The 18930-nt window shown below is 45.1% G+C and overlaps 2 protein-coding genes across 2 annotated transcripts in view; one reads left to right on the forward strand and one right to left on the reverse strand.

Moving 5' to 3' along the window:
* The window catches only part of Pdrg1 (Pdrg1 prefoldin-like subunit), a 203672-nt gene that overhangs the window by 42012 nt on the left and 142730 nt on the right, over positions 1 to 18930 (reverse strand). The gene's annotated exons all lie outside the window — the stretch shown is intronic.
* LOC119163930 (mRNA decay activator protein ZFP36L2-A) overlaps positions 9403 to 18930 on the forward strand; it is a 61294-nt gene continuing 51766 nt past the window's right edge. Inside the window, exon 1 of the mRNA XM_037416003.2 lies at positions 9403 to 9825. Within this exon, the coding sequence (XP_037271900.2) occupies positions 9793 to 9825 (33 nt within the window). The 5' untranslated portion in view covers positions 9403 to 9792. The remainder of the gene's footprint in view (positions 9826 to 18930) is intronic.

The following is an 18930-nucleotide window of genomic DNA, read 5'->3' on the forward strand; positions in this document are numbered from 1 at the left end:
GGGCAATGCACGTCGAACAAATAATCAACAAAGCTAACCGTACGCTTGGGTACCTACGCCGTAACTTTTCCAAAGCTCCATCTTCATTGAAATTAGCCCTGTACAAAACATTAATACGACCTAAACTAGAATATGCTTCTTCGATTTGGGATCCCAGCCACATTAACTTAATTACATCGCTTGAGCTAGTTCAGAATAATTCCACACGCTTCATATTATCGAACTACAATCGCACTGCCAGTATATCAGCAATGAAAAATAATCTGTCCCTGCCTACCCTGTCACTTCGAAGAAAAGTTTCCCGCCTATCAACTTTTCATAAATTGTATCACCACCCCATCTTGCGCGACGAACTTATTTTGCAACCCCAGTATTTTTCCAACCGTGTCGATCACCGTCACAAGGTTGGAATTATCACTTATCGTACTAACACAGCTGCGCTGTCGTTCCTGCCTCGTTCTTCTCGGGAGTGGAACCACCTTCCTCCTGAAATTGTTGCTATTAACGACAACCATCTTTTTCGTGATACCGTAGCTAACATTGTATACGCAGGACCTATTTAATGTATTTTTGTTTGTACGCTGACTTTTGCTTATATTCGTACTAACGCTGTATTTTTCCCTCCCCACCATGTACCATGTGTTATTCAATGTAATCCACTCCCCTCTGTAATGCCATTTGGCCCTGAGGGTATTATAAATAAATAAATAAATAAATAAATAAAAAGTTGACCTTCATTTTCCCATTCTATCTCGTTCACCTCAGTCTTTTTATTTACGTCCTACATCTGCAGACGAAGTCTTTCAAATCATGTCATCTCTTAAAACCAAAGGGCCAGGCTTAGATTCCATTCACCCGTCTAAGATAAAGCTCGTGGCACGTGAACTGTCTCCTATTTTAGCTGAAATAATTAACAAATTGTTCAAAGCAGGTGCATTTCCTGATGCTTTAAAGGTAGGAAAGATAACACCTGTTTTCAAAAAGGGCGATCGTTTGTCAACTAATAATTACCGTCCGATTTGTGTACTTCCTTTCTTTAGCAAAGTAATTGAAAAGCTTTTTTACTTGCGTTTGATGTGCTATCTGCTTAAATTTAACCTACTCTCTCCCCACCAATTCGGTTTTCGACCTGACTACTCGACAGAGCTCGCCTTGCTCAGCTTTACTGACCGAATTAAACAAGCCATAGACGATGGATTGCTTACTGGGGCAGTTTTTATTGACCTCACGAAGGCTTTCGACACAATTAACCACCAGATCCTTCTGTGTAAACTTGAATCTTTCGGAATTGTGGGTCCCGCTTTGCAGTTCATTCGCAATTACTTAACAAATCGCTCACAGGTAGTTTATGTCAATAACATTGCGTCATCTGCTAAGCCAGTTACCATGGGCGTGCCTCAAGGTTCAATCTTAGGCCCTCTTCTATTCCTACTTTTTATTAACGACCTACCTAGTTCCCTTAACCATACTAACTGTCTTCTTTACGCCGATGACACTACTATTTTTACATCCCAGAAAACAACTGCTGAACTTGAAAGTAGCTTAAACTCCGATCTCTGTAATATTTATCAATGGTGTGTTAACAATCATCTTTATATGAATCCCTCTAAAACTACATTTGTGGTGTTTTCATCCGCACAGAACACATTTCCCTCACCAGTTTCCGTATCTCTTAACAACCATATTATTTCCGTATCGGATCATGTGAAGTTCTTAAGCGTAATACTAGACAAGCATTTGAAATATAACTATCATGTACTCTCAATATTAAAAAAAGCTTCTTTTGGCATTCATGTTCTCATTAAAGCCCGCCCTTATTTTCAGTCGCGCATTATTTTATCATTATACTATGCCTATATTCATAGCCATCTTTCCTATTGCATTTCATCCTGGGGTAATACATATGCCAGTCACCTGGAGCCCCTTCTACATCTTCAGAAACGGGCACTACTTCTGATCGCCTTCGCTCCATTTCAATCGCCTTCTACGCCACTCTTTATTTATTTTCCGTGCTTCCAATTAATATTTTATTCACTCTAAAGTTAGCTGTATTGATGTACCGCCTCATTTATCCTGGTCTATGTGTTTCAGGGCTATCCACACAACATCTTGTGAATACTAATAACACCAGGTTTTCAGCCTGTCACAATTTCCTTCTCCCTAAAGTGCGTAGCAATTATGGAAAACTAACTCTTAAATTTACAGGTGTATCCGTATGGAACAACATACCACTTGAAATAAAGTTATGTCCCACATTCTATTCGTTTCGCAAAATGTTTAAAGAGTACCTAATAACAAAACGTGTTTTCTAAACTCTGCCGTCGGGCCTTACTCCTAATTTTAGTATTTCTTTTACTCACTATACCACTTGCTGTTACACAGAACTTTTCTTGCCTTGTTGTTATGAAATTTTAACCACTCTTTGTTTAATTCGTACAAAGTGTTTTTCACTGCTTGCTGCATTGTCATCGCACTTGACTTATTCTCTAACGGAGGTCCCCCCGACAGTTTTCTAACTTCGGTATTTCCTCTGTACTGTAGAATTTTATTCATGTAAATGTATGCATTCCTGAAATAAAGTTTGATTTGAAATGCGTGTACTTACTTGTGGACACACACACACACACACACACACACACACATATATATATATATATATATATATATATATATATATATATATATATATATATATATATATATATATATATATATATATATATATATATAAGGAAAGAGGTGTATACCTAAGGGCTCGTTTTTCCGTGTTTTTACACAACATAATGAGATCTAACAGACAATAATGCCAAGGAAAGTATAGGGGAAGATATTAGACCCAATTGTAATGTAAATATGAAGAAAAGTGGGTGAAAAGATAACTTGCCCTGGGTAGGATTCGAACCTGAGACCTTCGAATGGCGCGTTCGATGCACTACCACTGAGCTACCACGACAGCTATCCCCCCCGCCACTTTATAGGGTTTATATGTGAATTAAACGCGGGAGTGTCAGTCAGCGCCACCAGTAGCCATGGAGGCGAGTGTAGCACACTCTTTTGAGCCTGTTTGGCGTCACGTAGCACGTGAACTTGTTACGAGTGGGCAGCTGACCAATAGTCCCTCGTATATATATATATATATATATATATATATATATATATATATATATATATATATATATATATATATATATATATATATATATATATATATATATATATATATATATATATATATATATATATATATTGTGTGTGTGTGTGTGTGCGTGCGTGTTTAGTGGGCACATATAGAAATTAAATTTCTCAAAACAAGATGCACCACTGTCTGCCTACACTTCGACACTTGACAATAGAACTATGCTTATAATGCAAAACATCGTCATAAATTTGCTGGCTTGCAATGGCATTACGCCAATAGATTATTTGGAAAGCAGCCCAATTTAAGCTGTCGATACTAAATGAGAACTGGTTACAATGAATTTATGCACATTAGCAGACAGGCTATATACATACAATTGGCCCTTTTTAATATGCTTGTGTGTTTTTTTAATATGATCAATATGTAATGAGCCTTTCAGAAAGCAATAATTATTATCTTCCGCAAAACTGGCATGATAAAATTGAGTCGTCACCGATATGAATGTCGTAACACCGTTACTTATACTCGGGTTTTTCGTCAAACGATCGAGCTCATGTACGTTCATATAAGGAACACTGTGCTCTGCATATCGTAGAGAGTGCCGACAAAACGACCGTATCATTTAATAAGAGTATTGATACTTCTCCTCTCTTTGTAGTTCGCCAGTAGCCACTTATGATGTAACGCAGCTCAAAGCGCTGCTTGAGTGAGAAGCTAGGCGGATCCGTGCAAATTCCGATTGACATGTTTTTTTGTTTTTTTTTTTTGTGGATCGGCAGGCTTTTGAAACAGTGAATGTATCGACGCATTTTCGGTGCGCCTGCATATTAACCCGTGCACCAAGGCGCGTAGCAGGTGCGTCCACTGATAAAGGTTCAGAAACGCATTAAACTCGCTAAAAACGAGTGCTTACACGCTTTCGCAGGCTCGGGTGCAGACGCTCTTGAGATCTTCAGTACTGTGAGACTACAGCGCCGCCGCTACTGTCGCCCGAAGGAGAATCAGCTGAGATTCAGCGCGGCCACCTCGTTCACTCCACTGCCCCCTTCTAGTACACTGTAACTGCCCATCATTCCCATGCTCACTGAAGCTAGAGTGTACTAGAATAGGTTGAGTGGCGCGATCGCCGGGCGCCGCCTACGCTTCCTGGCGAAGCCCAAACTGCGGAAAGTTAGCGTGGGGCGCTGCGATCGAAGCGGCTTGGAAATTTCCTCCGCGTCCGCCGCCGGGCCATTGCAATTAGCAGCGAAGGCGACGGGGACTGCGTGTTGCGCGAAATGTTTTGCAACTCAGTGCCGTTTACTCGTGTGTGAAAACGGTGTAGCCATGCCGAAAGGCAGGCATCGGCATTGTTATGCGCCAGGCTGTCGCACTGGTTACTCGTGCGTTAAAGCGGAGAAGCAGCTTTCATTGTTCAGCGTGCCGAAAGATGAAGCTCGTCGGGCGCTCTGGGAGAAGAACTTACATCGGAGCGACAAACCCCTGGATAGCAAATGCGCAGTGTGTGAGCTCCACTTCGATAAGCGGTACATTCAGCGGGACTACGTGCACATTGTGAACGGAAAGAAGGTGAGGATTGAGCGCAGAACACCGGCACTAACGAGTGACGCAGTGCCTACGGTATTGCCAAATGCGCCAAAGTACATGAGCTCAACAGCTCCTCCCAAGCGAGCACCTCGCAAACGGGAGGCAACAGCCAAGCTTGATGATACAAAGCGCAAAAGGAAGGAAGTTGAAAGCCCATGCAGCACTGCGGCTGTGGAAGAGCCGTTCGAAAGCGACGGATTTGATTCCCCAGTGCTTGGCGCTGACAATTTGTGTAATCTGAGTACTCCGTCTGCGTATTGGTCGTCCCATCGGTTTCCAAACTTTGAAGGTACGGTATACGCCCTTGGAGAGCTTGTAGAGTCCACTGGGACCATAAACTCGGACCGCTCGGTCCTCTTCAGTGTAAGCAGGGACCAAGAAGTCTCATTCAGGACATTCCTCGCTGGGAAATTGATCACTGAAGGACGTGTCGAGACTGTAAAGGAAGCTGAGGGAGTTCTTCTTCGAGCCTCAGGCTTACTGAAATGCCCTGGTGCCATGTCTACATCGGCGATCATCATCGCAGAGGAGCTAACAAAGAGCCTCCTGAAAAAAAAAACAGCCGTCATTGGTGGCGCTTTCTACAGCCGGAGATGCGCAGTAACGACAGTGACAGAAGGTAAGGGCGAAACTAATCTTTCACTTGTGTACATGTAGTATATTTGCACATAAGGCAACATGGTAAACTGAAAAAGTGTGAGATATTTTGCCCGAGCTCCTGAGACGTAACAGAAATTGTTTTGAAGGCTGATAGCTTCGTGAACTTACTTTACCTCAGGAGCAGTGACATATATTTGGTGCTGATGAATTATGTTTATTTGCACAGCGGTATACTAGAGAAGTCATTTAGCAAACCCAACAAAATAACATTACCATGCTTTTCAGGAGCTCCTTGCCTGTCTTGTCGGTACCTTCGAAAGGCTCTTCTCGCAAGAATGTCTTGGCTCAAGTGCCATCGCCGAAAGCAAGTGAGGACAGCTGCCCAGAGGCTGAGGTCAACCTTGCAAAAGCACAGGCACCTTTCTAAAAAGGTGCTGAGCCTGAAAGGTAGAATTAAGGGCATGCGAGCCAAAAACGCGGCTTTAAAAGAAGAGACACTGGAAGAGAAGATCTCTACGCTGCCCCCAAAGCAGCAGGAAAATGTGCGGCACTGTTTCAGAGCATCAAAGCGAAAGAGCACAAATGGCATGCGTTTCACTAATGAATGGATGCTCGAATGCATTCTCATGAAGATGAGAAGTCCGAAGCTCTATAGACATCTGAGAAGACACAACATTCTCGTGCTTCCGGGCGATACTACTCTGCGGAAGTACACCGCCTCGTACAGGAGTGGCTTCGGTTTCAACAGAAAGGTTCTAGAAACTTTGAAGACGAAAACAGACACAATGGACACCTTCAGCCGTCATGGCGGCATCCTGGTGGACGAAATGAAGTTGTCTGAGCACCTTTCAATTGACAAGACTGGTATAATCGGAGGCTTTGTCAACCTGGGGCCCTTTATACCACGGGCAGATGCGAACCTTCCTTGCGACCGTGGTATGGTTGTTATGTTCGTGCCATTCGCAGACAAATTTTCTCAGGTTTTGGGGGTGTTTGCTGCGCACGGAAATATTAAGGGCGACCTTCTCTGCAAGATATTGATCGAAACAACGATCCTAGCAGAACAGGCAGGACTTTTTGTCGACTTCATAACCTGCGGCGGAGCTTCGTGGAATAGACGAATGTGGACATCGATGGGCATCCAGGGAACCTCAAGCAAAATAACGTGAAAGGTGGAGCATCCTGTGGACCCCAAGAGGAACCTTCATTTCCTGTCAGACTTTCCTCATCTAGTGAAGTGCCTCCGCAACTCCCTCTTGAAAGGTGGTTTCAGCACACCAAATGGACGGGTATAAATGTTTTATTACATTCTTGCTTAACATTTTATATTAAGTCAACTGGCTAATCACTGCACTTTTATATTGATATAGGTGTCAGTGTATTTTGTGGCCGAGTCTTTCAACCTGGACAAAGACAGCATCGCCTTGAAGGCTATGCCAGGGCTGACTACAAGCCACCTTCAGAACAATGACCTCAAGATGAGAGTATCCCTTGCCTTCCAGCTATTCGGAGACTTTGTGCTGCGTGGTCTACACCACTACAAGGACACCCTTGAGTCACGTTATGGAAAGGGTGCAGTTGATGCTACAGAATCATTCTTCAGGTACTTAAATATATTGTATCTGCTGTATTCTTTGGGCAAAAGACCAGAGTGTGTTAATGGCCATCACTGTTGAACCCAGCTCTAATGAAGATTTTTTTGCATTTACAGGCTGATGAACCAACTCATCAAACTGATGACCTCCAGATTCAAGTCCGAGGCTCTTTGGCCGCACTCAAGTGGTAGTTCTGCGCTCTCCAGTTTTCTAGACTACATTGACAAGTGGGAGCAGCATGTCGGCAAGGGCGTCGGTTTCCTTAGCAAGCAGACAGCTACTGGCCTGAGGGTTACGCTGTCCAGTGTGCTTTCTTTACTGGACTATGTTACCACAGAACTAAGCTACAGGTATTTGATGACGAGTAACCTAAGCCAAGATCCACTCGAGAACTTGTTTGGAGTTTTGCGGCAGTCGTCGGGCTGTAATGACCATCCGACCCCAGAGCAGTTCTTAATTGCTGTCAACTGCCTGAGCTACTATAGCCTAGCTAAGCCAGTTCACGGTGCGAGCGTTACACCATTGGTGCTTACATCACTGCTCGACACTGGAGATGCACACTCGGCAGATGCAACAAGCCTGCAGCAAACAATTGATGACCACATCGCTCAAGGAGATCTTGACGTGATAGAAAGCGCTGCCTGCCATGACAGTATTGCTGCCCCAACTGAGCATTACAGCCTTGTGGGAAAAAAGTGACTCTCGCCTAGCATATTACATGGCTAGATATGTTGCTAGAAAGTGTGTGCAGAAGTCAGGATGCACTGCTTGTCGTACTTCACTGCTTGTTCCAGCTTCAGAAGGGAAGGAACATGAGTGTTCGGCCTTTACGAACTTTTGCGACAAAGGTGGTTTGTTGTACCCGTCTAAGGAGCTGTTTGACTTCGTTAGCTATTTAGAAGACACATTTACAGACTGCTTCAGCACTAATGAACTGCGCAGTGATAGCATTTTAGATGTGCTGCATCTGGTCAGGGTTGAAGGGAGACCCCTTGGCTGTGCTCAACATGCAAAAGCAGTGAAGTCTCATGTGGTAAAATTTTATGTTGTCACTCGATTGCACTTTTTGGTTAAAGGAATCAATAGAGCTAAGGAAGAACGGCGCAGGAGGCTGCAGCACCTAAAGCTCCGTAGGTGCGTGTAGGATTCCCGTACAGCTGAGTGCTCCACTCGTCCTGTTACATACCTGTAACAGTTTTCTTTGTACATAGTATTTACAGTAATTTTTTTGTACTTTGAAGTTTATCTGTGTACATAGCCAGTGTAACAGTGATACTTCTTTGTATATATGTAAAGCAATAAGTTTTAAGCATCTTTATTTTTATTTTGTTTTCCTTTAAAATGTATCTTTATGCATAGTGTGTGTGACTGATATTTCTTTGTATATAGCAGCCGGTTTTAAACATCTTTATTTTTATTTTGTCGTGTCTGTAAACACATTTAATATGATGTTGACAGGTGGAAAAAAACCGCGTTGGTTTATGCCTGGCTTTATCCTTTGGCTAAATTACAGCTGCTTGGTTCTACACATTGAACGATATTTGTATATTTGCTGCTGATCCAATAAAAAGCTAAGGGATGCAGACATCGCTGTTGTCCTTTTAATATGGGTGTAAGAAAAAGCAGTTTTCTATTAGCATCGTTATTTAAAGCATTCCTTCCCGTAGCCGAGGCATTGTGACAAAAGCACACGTGTAGCTTTCGCTCACTACATTCATTCCAATTTGAACTGCTATTTACAGCTTCGCTTTACTGCGGCCATGCACAATGATACGGACAGCACGCGGACTTGACAGTTTCTCTCAATTGGTAAAAAGGCTAAAAAAAAAAAAAAACGGAATCGCGAAGAACCTACGCAAGGGGCGCATTCGCGCGTCACCGTGGCAGACGCTCAGAGCCGCGAAACCAGTGCAGCAACATTTAGGGGCAATATTATGAGGCGAAAGCCTGATTATCGTGTGGAAACACCATTTTTAATGCTACTCTGACAGTATAAATCTAAGCCATACACCGGTAAGAAACTGGCCGTCGCACGTGTCGCCAAAGGCGCAGAAGCCCGGCAACGCACGACCGCGCGAGCGAAGCGCGACCAAGCCGGATAGGGTGCCTTGATGCCAGCGCGCTCCGCTCGGCGGGGGCGCGCGCATCGAGGCACTCTAAAGCCGGATTGCTCGTAGCGCCCTCTATCGCAACCGCGTACGGAGCTTCAGGAAAACAGCGGCGGTCGCGCCACTCGACCTATTATAGTACACTCTACTGAAGCGCCCTGTGTTGCAGCTCCCATAGACACTAGCGCCAGAGATCTCTCTAGTGTATATAAAGAAACTCTATGCTCTCAACCTCCTCATTTTTCTCATCCGAGTTTTCGCTGTTTCTAACAGATGGCGCCAAGTGCCTCGACAATGCGACGCAGTTTTTTTTTTTTTCACGCACAGTTTTTCAAAATGAGTGCGTCCGCTGCGCAGTGTTAAAACGTGTATGCGTGGGACAGAGAGGCGCGAGATAGAAGCCTCCTCTGGGTGGTAGGTGTTCTGTGGTCTTCCTAAAGTAGATTATACACCGATTGGTATCGCTTGAACGTACGTAAGTGACGCTGTGTAGAACAGATCGATTTCGGAACGACCATAGAGTAATCAACGTGTTGTTTAAAAGGAAAAAGAAAGCAATACCACGTGTTCTGACCGATCCGTGGGCGCCGGCAACACCTGCATCGGTCTACTTCTGCGATCAGCCTGGCAAGGCGTGTTTGCTAGGCGGCAACTGAAGTGCGCGTCGGTTGGTAGAGCAGTGAGTGCCTCCCGATTATTGTCATCGTTTGAAGTGTGCCACTGCTTTAGTGTGCAACTCTCCGACGACGGCCGACACGGTGTAATGCGATTGCCCCATTCACGAATGCTTCTCTCGGTAAGAACCATTTTGTATTGCAGTATCTATCTGTAGTTCTGGCAGGCCACCTCCATAGTTGCATGTTCGAGAAAAAGTACTGACGCACGCGTGGGGGTGGTCTCCGACTCGTGTGCCATCATAGCATGGCGCGTTAAGATGACCCTGAACACTAATCACTTGCGCCGATTGGAGAGCAAACGCTTTTTTTTTTTTTATGGATATAGTGTTTCTAAATTTCGCGATTTGAATACTGAAAGAGGCACTGAGCCACTATACTCGGCGACAACTTTTCTTGGCATTGGAGCGAAGGATAACGGAGCCAAATCGCGGACATCCTACCGCCAGTGAATTTAGTTCCACAACAGCGCCCGTAATCTCGCCGTAAAATGTAGAAGTTCCCCCTTTATTTTTTACGAGGAGCTATTTGAGATAGGACGCAGCTCCCACCATTAAGATAGTCGTATTTATCTTATTTTATTCGTTGCGACTTCGCGTTTTTGAACTTGCATGGAAGTTCCACCTTTTACGTGCACCTCAAACGCTAAGCGGCGTCTGGGTCCACATGAAACGCTGATGGTGTGCCCCCGTCACTTTCCATAACATTACGAGACGCGCGCCAAAACGGGCTTCTTTGCGTATTGCTACATGTGCAGAAGCTCCGCCTCCGTAGCCTTTCCCTTGAGTGCTAATAAAAGTTGTCGCCGAGTATATCTGCGGTATTTCTTTGTAATTAAAACTGATAAACGGCGCTTTAGTATTACAGGGACAACTTGCGAGCAACTAAAGCTTGTAGAATTGAAGCAGCAGTTTTATCTATCTATGACGTACAGCATTGCTCGCTTTTTAGTGAATTCGTCCGCAGCTACGGTGAATAGGCGCTCCACGAATGCATTATATGACACTGTCCGCAGTTGCGACGTAAGGACAGTTCTGGCAGTGTGGTGCACTCTAGACGCAGTTTTGCGTCACTCTCTCGAGATAATGAAGCAACGACTCACGTGACGCCTCAAATTACCGAAAAATGTTAACGTTAGTGCGTTACCCTTTACGAAATGGTAACGGTTACGTTACTAAAGGTCGCCGTGCCCCGTTTTAGATCGAATTTCAGTTTTCGTCGTGGAGGACCATGCGTGGCACAGTTACATGGCACCAAAAAGGCCATTACCCCCCCCCCCACACACACACAGACACACGCACACAAACACAGAGAAAAAAGGAATAATTTATACAGTTGACAGTCTAGTGCAATACATACAGCAGCACTAAGATGGGGGAGGGGGATAAGTAAAAGGGAACTCTCTCCGAAGAACGTCGGGTGTATACGGCGTGGGGCAACCATGGAAAGAACTGCAGAGGCCACGAAGACCCTGCTACTAGCAACTGTACTGCTAAGATGTCTTGGTTTCTTTTCTCGATGCCTCGTTGCTCCTCTCGTCCTTGTTCGTCCTTCATCCTCTTCGTGTGGTGGTCCGCCAGCGCTCACGATAGGATTGAAATTCCCGGTTGTGTGCAGTGAAGTGTGGCAGCTTGGGCTAGTTGGTATGGCATGACGATAGTTATAGTCTCTGTGTCGTCGTTTTGTTCTCGCGCTATAACTATCGTTGTGCAGTGAAGTTTGTTGCGCAGTTCCAGATGCTAGCACTTTCAGGTAGCCCTTATTACTTCATCACCCCCTCATTGTTCCACGGTGCAAGAACTGCCGTTACCACCCGATTTCTTAGCTGAATGATCTGCGCGAGATTATGTTGTTGCCGGTTTGTGTTGTCATGATGAGATAGCTGTCTGCGCTTCGAACTGACTCATTTCGCGAAGGTTCTCCTTCAATTTGTCATGCAGACTCATGCCCTCCTTTGTAACCAGCTCGCTTAAGTAAGCGAGGTCCAGAGGTCTCTCATGCAGCCGTTGTGATTCTACCGTCTGCAGTCGCTTTTTGCCAAAACAGTCCCGCAAGGTCTTCCTGTCAAGGTTGCCGTTGTGGTGCGCCTTCGGCGAGCGGTACGAAATTCCCTTGGAGCTTCTAAATGACCTCACGGTGTGAGCGCATGCGTTCGCAGGCTGTTCTCCAGGCCATCCAATTGCCCGGCACTTCCTGTCATCTGCTCATGTGGACGTTCTACGTCTTCTGGCTGTTTCTGTCCTTAGACTAATTCGTCGTGGTGTCGTTCCTCAACGATCTTCTACTGCATCTTGGACATCAAAGGGGTTACCTGTCGTAGCTTCTCTTCTTCTGCAAGTCCGCGCCTCATACAATTATTTAGTCAGTTCCTGCACTTTTGCCTCGTACGCCATAACCAAGACTTCTTGAGCAGCTTGCCTGATTAGCTCTTCTCGACGTTGGCAAATTATGAAATCACGCTGCGTCAATAAAACAACTAGATGTTTAAACATTTGCAAACAAATTTGTCATTTGGGTGTATAAAAGATGGACCGTCCCCAGAATGGATGGTAAAAAGGCGATTTCATCCATCCATCCTTGCACCTGTCTTGTGAAATAGCTGGTTCCCTGTGGCTAATTTCGTTGTCTCTGCACATGCTGTCCCTGCAGAAAAACACTGCAGACTGTTCTGCACGGACGAAACTAACTTTATGCGAGCATCACTGGCAAGTAGCACCGAGACGGGAATTTGGGAGTGCCTGCTGGTGGCGGCGAGCAGGCAGCGTGAAGGTCGTCGCAGGACGAAGCCACCCCCGCTGTTTGAAGGAGAGGGGGACTTTTTTTCCCACGGTTGGTGCCACGCAGTTTTGTGCGGCATCTGCACTCCCCCATCGCGCGCTTTTCATCCTGCCTGCCCGTCTGCGTTTTATTATTCTTTCTTGTCTCGGATACACGGAGGCAGGGGAGCTTCGTCTTACTCGGAGGAGCACAAAGGAGTTTTCCCAAAATGGGTTTCTTCGAGCTCGCTTCTCTTGTGCTTGCTTTTGGCAGGATGGCCGAAGGAAAACGCAGAACTGGCTTTGTGCGCTACGAGAAAAATAATAATACGAAAAAAGGAATCATTCCATGGGTTCTGGAACATCAGCCATGTCACTTGCATGGGCGCAGGCCTCGTGGGGACACAGTTTCGTGATCTTTACTCAAAGACACCACATGGGCGAAGAGACGATCACTCGATCGTCATTATAATATATATACGAAAATACGAACTGAAAATAAAGTGAACATCTCTAATTCTCAATAGTATATATAATGAGATCTAACAAACAATAATGCCAAGGAATGTATAGGGGGAGTTATTAGAACAAATGCAATGTAAATAAGAAGAAAGAGGGTGTATAGCTAAGGAGTAGCCGGCGCCATAATGGTGCGCCAACATCTCCTTATATATCATATCAATAAAAAAAAAGAAAGAGGGTGAAAAAATAACCAGCCGTGAGCAGGAATCGAACCTACGACCTTCGAATAACGAACGAGAAAGCACGACTAACGAGGAAACACTTTTATTAATCACATACGTTTCGGCTGGTGGGCCAGCCTTCGTCAGTGTGACCAATTATATATATATATATATATATATATATATATATATATATATATATATATTGATATAATTGAGAAATAGAGATCTTCACTTTATTTTCAATTCGTATTTTCGGCAGTGTGGCCAGCAGACTGGATAGATGGCTCGACTTAGTCCCGTGCTTTTGTGAACATGACTTGCCCCAGAGCAAGAAATAAACATATAATTAAAGCTTTGTATGCTACAAATGTCTGACCTATTTTTGAATATGTCTGTACAGTGTGGGATCCTCGTGGTCAAGCTCTAATAATCTATAAACTTGAACAAAACCGTGCTGCACGCCTTGGCAGTGACAGTGTTAACTCCAGTGTTGCGTGAATTAAAAGTAACATAGGATGGAAATCTCTCGAGCAGCGCAGAAATATCTTGCGATTGAAGTTTTTGCATTCGATCGTTTGTGATGAAATCCGCAATGATAAGAGTTAATAAGCCCACACTACGGGTCGCATATATACATTGATCTCGCATGAACGCGGTTCCTAATGCGACTCTTCGCGAGAGCGTCGAAGTCAGCGGTGTGATGCAACTATTCGAAACAACAGAGGAAGCAGAAAAAGGTCGTATAGGCCAGACTTGTTAGCACAGGAAAGGGACACACATGCAGGACGCAAGGAGCGCGACCATGTGGTCTGTATGTACATACAGCTCCAAACAAAATGTCGTAACACAGGGGCCTGTGACATTTGACAACAAGCGGTGTGGTGGAACATTTTCCAGCGTACTGAAGAACCCCCTGTATGGTTGAATAATGGGTTTCTCCTGCTATTTAAAGCACATATATCGTGCCGGCACTGTGCCTTATATGAAATAAAAAGAAATCCGCGAGGTCGGGTGTCTTTGCTAATTATTTCTTTCCTTTTAATGGAATAAGATGTATGCGTGTGTTGTTCTAGCCGATGCTTTTTGTTCGTCACTACAAGATGTGTGCTTTTTTGTAAATGTGCAGGCGCTGCTGCGCAAATGTATGCCATTTTTGACTGCGCAAGTGTGCGCCGTTTTCGACTGGAATATTGTTTTGTGCCTCACCCCCTACAATAGTGCCCACTGGGGCGACGTAGGTCGCGCTAATAAATAAATGGAAACGAAGCGAATGTCCGAAGCCGGAGGGCTCCCCTCCCCGTTGACTCCCGAGAAAAATGTCTTGCGAAGGGGGTGCTATTCGTATGTTATCTTTACTGTAAGGGAATTACAGAAACTAAATTAATCGCATTTAGCTGTAATCAGTTTCGTAGTTAATTACTTGGGATCATTTGAAGTGCCCATTTCTTTGCCGTATGACTAAATATGTAGAATGTCCTCACGCTCAACGTTTCTGAACACTGCGGCTCTACTCAACAACAAGAATAAGAACACATGGACGTTTCGCCGCCTACTTGGACGGCATCGTTAGTGTACTGCACAACGACTGCTACTATACGTGCAGATTGTACAGATTTTCGTGGGCATCGTTGTCCCCGTGCACGCGAGGCTTTTGCAACGCCCCTTGCGTGTTTCTCGAGGAGAGTAGTACCACGTCGTTGCCCAGTCTCGAGAAAAGATTTGCGTGCGTGGCTGTTGGAAAGCACATGTCCGCTTCCCCTGCAGGAAGAAATGTTTACCGAAGAAGGCAACGTGGATGATTTTGTCTGATCGTCAAGCACGAGGCCATTCGCGTAGCCTCGAATAGCGTCGCCGATGAAAGGTCCCCGAGAGGCGAAACTCCAGGCTGTACTTTAATTATGTAAAGTGATCAACTCTTGTTGGAGAGACTTCTTTTCCAAACTTATTGTAGTAGCGTATGTGGTATAACTTACGGGCAGTCGTAGTAGGTATCGTAACATAATTGTGCTTAAAAAAAAAATAAGAGAAACCTAAAAGGACTCATCAGTGACGTAATCTATTACTTCTGCCGTATTGCTGGAAAACGAGCGTTGTCGCTTTGTTTTTGCTGTGCTTATCCCACAGTGGCGGCACCTCGCACGTGTGATTTGTCAGCGATTTCACGTCCTCCTAAGCGCTGCGTCCTGATCGAGCCGCGCCGCTCGTCGGCAGACACGCGGCTTCTTGTTTAGCGAAAAGATAAAAAAGGTAAATGAAAGACAGATGAATGCTGTTTGTTTCCGCCGCAGGTGCGACGCTCTGCCTTTCGCTGCCCCTCTGCATTTGTCGCCAGGTATCTTTGTGTTTTGCGGTCTACCCCACTTTTGCATTTTTTTCGTGCGCTCTCTTCCTCGCCCCGCACGTGTTGGCTGAAGCAGCTGCGCCATTTCTCATTTCGTGTTCCACACCAGCGCGTACTGTGGTGCCTTCCTTCGTTCATTCTGATTTCTTTTTTGTAGCGTACTAATAGCTATATATATATATATATATATATATATATATATATATATATATATATATATATATATTAGTTCCATCGCCTGCGAGCGTCTATTTGCGTTCCACAGCAGTTCTCTGTCATTAGCGGCGCAGTCGTGTGACTTACTAACGTATGTGGCAATGCACTTACGTTATGTAGTTCGGTGTTTAAGAGGCAAATTCGGTGATTTCTCGATGCGCACTGATCATAATAAAACAGCCAATCGATGTACATTCGTCATAGATTTTGACTGCGTCTATGTGCGCACTTCTTAGTAAAAATGAATTGCGTGGTCCTCTGAGCTCAGTCAGCCAATTTTCAGCAAATTTTCTTGAGCTAATGTGCCACTAACTCGAAATACCACATTTAAATCCGTGAGGTCACGCTGTCATCCATGCTCTACGCGGAGATCTTAAAATGTTTTTTTTTTTTATGAAACACTAATCTCACTTTGTTTCTTCTATGAATGCATTTCTGTAGAATCGACTGCAAGAGATGTCCTGTTGTTTTACGTTAGTGTCCCTCGAGATAACAAAAAATGGCGTCCACCTCGTTGGCGGCTCACCTGAAGGTCGCGGGTTCGATCTCGGCCGTCGTGATTTCGGTGGAATGGTACGGTGTCCGTGCACGCTAAATAATACCAGCAAATTCGTGGAGCCCTCCGGCGGTTCCAATATCGCACTTTTGGGACGTAAAAACCCAGAAAACATTATTATGACAATCATGTTTCCTGCATGCTGCTGCAGATTGGTATCACTGCTGTCCATGCTGTAACTCTTTCGCACCCGTTTCTCATACGTGCAGGCAAGAATAGTGATTGTGTTCGCGGAATGTGTCATCCAAGCAGGACGAATAGCCACGTCGAAACGTCATTCGTTCGCGAAGCCTTCTCTCACCACGTCCAGACGCCGCTTTTCGGTCAGCGAAATTCATCCGCCTCCTCATATCGAAATCGCGTGCATGGTATCGCGTTCCGTGCATAAAGTACTGTCATTTTTGTGACGGTGCCGTTTCAGGAAAATGAAAAGTTGCGTGGGAAAAAGCTATTGAGTTCGGGGAAAGGCGCTTCCTGTGTACAAAGTACGGATTGGCGCGCTGTTCCGGACATAGGAGCGTGCGTGGTGAGAAACGACCCAAGCTGTGCTTTTTTTTTTCTTCTCCTCTAAATGGGTGTACTTTTTGGCGACTGACAATGTGGCCGGCTCCAACAACTTTATGCCGCCCTAAATATATCAAATCTATTTTGCGGCCGGAATCGCTTCACTGTTGAAGCTAGGGGGTAGCAAACTGGCCCCGTAATCCCCCTCTCCTAAATTTTTCACCCGAGAGCGTCAGAGATTTCTCGTCGCACAAATTCTGGCGTCATTGGTAGTGAGCGAAAAAAATCATCACCCTGTCAGTGACCTGTAAAATTGATGAATGTGCAAATGAAATAATACAAACATTTCTTGGTGAAGATCGAACCCAGGCCGTTGGCAAACCGGTGTTCTACCACACAGCCACGCTTCTGCTTGGAAATGCACTGCATGAAAATAACTTTCATGCTTTGCAAAGACACGTGTCCTGCAAACAGGTTTCGCAATACAACGTGTAATATCGCAGTAATACTGCGCGGTACAAGCTAAACATTTCTATCTAGCGCCAGGACGTGTGATTGTCTTGAAGGGCCACTCACCAGGCCCCATACCGAATTTTAGTTAGACAGTGGAAGTTGTTGGGTGTCCGATGAGGAACGTTTTGCCACAAAAATTTTTCGAAACGGTTCATTACGAGCGGAGAAAACAGGTCTTTTGAAGCGGCGCGAAACGAGGATGAGAGGAGGCGAAAGGCAAACCTCTTTCCCACCCTCTCCGGCATCCGACCAAGAGGTGACGTGCGCATGACGTGCCCGGCAAGCCCAGCCCCTCGTGCACGCGAGCGGCGTCGCTTTGTTGACCAGCGTTATTTTGTGGTCTTCTGCCTGTTTCTGCGGGATTGTTTGGAAACGCTGGCTTACGCGGTAGAGCAGATGAGCACAATGAGTGCGCGAACGCGTAGGAGCGTTCCACGGCGGTCGTCTGCTCAATGCGCTGACCGCGGGGACCGGAACGCATGCGAAACGCTGGCACATTAGCCCCGCATCTCGTAGCATTTCACGGGAAAAATGTAAAAAAAAAAAAATGTACAATTTTCGATTCATTATTTATTTCAAGTTTTATTCATCTCTCAAAGCAACAAATACATAAACTACGCATGTTGTGTTAAATAATTTTTGCTATGTCACGTGGTACACTGTTGACAACGTCAGAGCAGAGTCGTCTACGTAGAGGACCAACGTCACCGCATTGCTGTGTACGTAGGGCCATTTCTACGCCTACGGCATGCCCTCATTCTCTACGCGTGCGCCGGTAGAGGGGAGGGTGAGCAGCTTTTATCTTGAAATTTGACCCATTTCCGCGGCGCGTAGCGTTGCAAATTTTGGCAGACGTGATCACGAACGCCTCGCCTACGCATTGCGCTTGTCAGCTCAAAATTGTCAAACCTGGTGAGTGACCCTTTAAGGACTGCGTGGTTTAAAGCCGGCCACCTATTACAAAAGGCGCAGATGTTACAGGCCGTCCAGAAGGCCAAAGGTACAACAGGTTAGACATTACTGTGCTAACGCGCAAGCCGCCTGCGTCAACCTAAGCGTTGATTTTCAGAGCCTGAATAAAGTGTACCACATTCCGTGCTAGTGGGTACATAGCAAGTTCGAAAAAACTTCATGCGCATAATTACGTGCTAGACATTACAGAAAATGCAGCCAAATTGGAAAGCTTCACTGACACGAGCCACTTTCAACTTCATAAGTTACATTGCAGTAATCCGCAATTTAAACTTCTCGAGTAACGTCATATATATATATTGAAGTGTATACCTAAGGGCTCGTTTTTGCGTGTTTTTCTGCGCACGGCTAGTTATGTTTATGTGAGAGCGGTCACAACGTGGTTTATTTCGACGTTTCGGCCTATAGTCTGGCCTTCATCCTGATGATATATATATATATATATATATATATATATATATATAGAGAGAGAGAGAGAGAGAGAGAGAAATGGTATTCGACCACATATGCCCGCCTGGCGCATTCTTCACGCCCCTGGCCAACTCCCTACCGGGCTGCAGAAATTGGGTGCCTTTTTCCTCTTCTAACTACTACCACCACCGTCACCAACTATCGTCGGTATTTATGAGTAACTTGTTGGATGTGGGCTCGTAAAGAAAGTAAGGTGGCTATAGTTTTATTGA

This window comes from Rhipicephalus microplus, chromosome 8 (assembly GCF_043290135.1).
Source record: "Rhipicephalus microplus isolate Deutch F79 chromosome 8, USDA_Rmic, whole genome shotgun sequence".
NCBI classification, from domain to species: domain Eukaryota; kingdom Metazoa; phylum Arthropoda; class Arachnida; order Ixodida; family Ixodidae; genus Rhipicephalus; species Rhipicephalus microplus.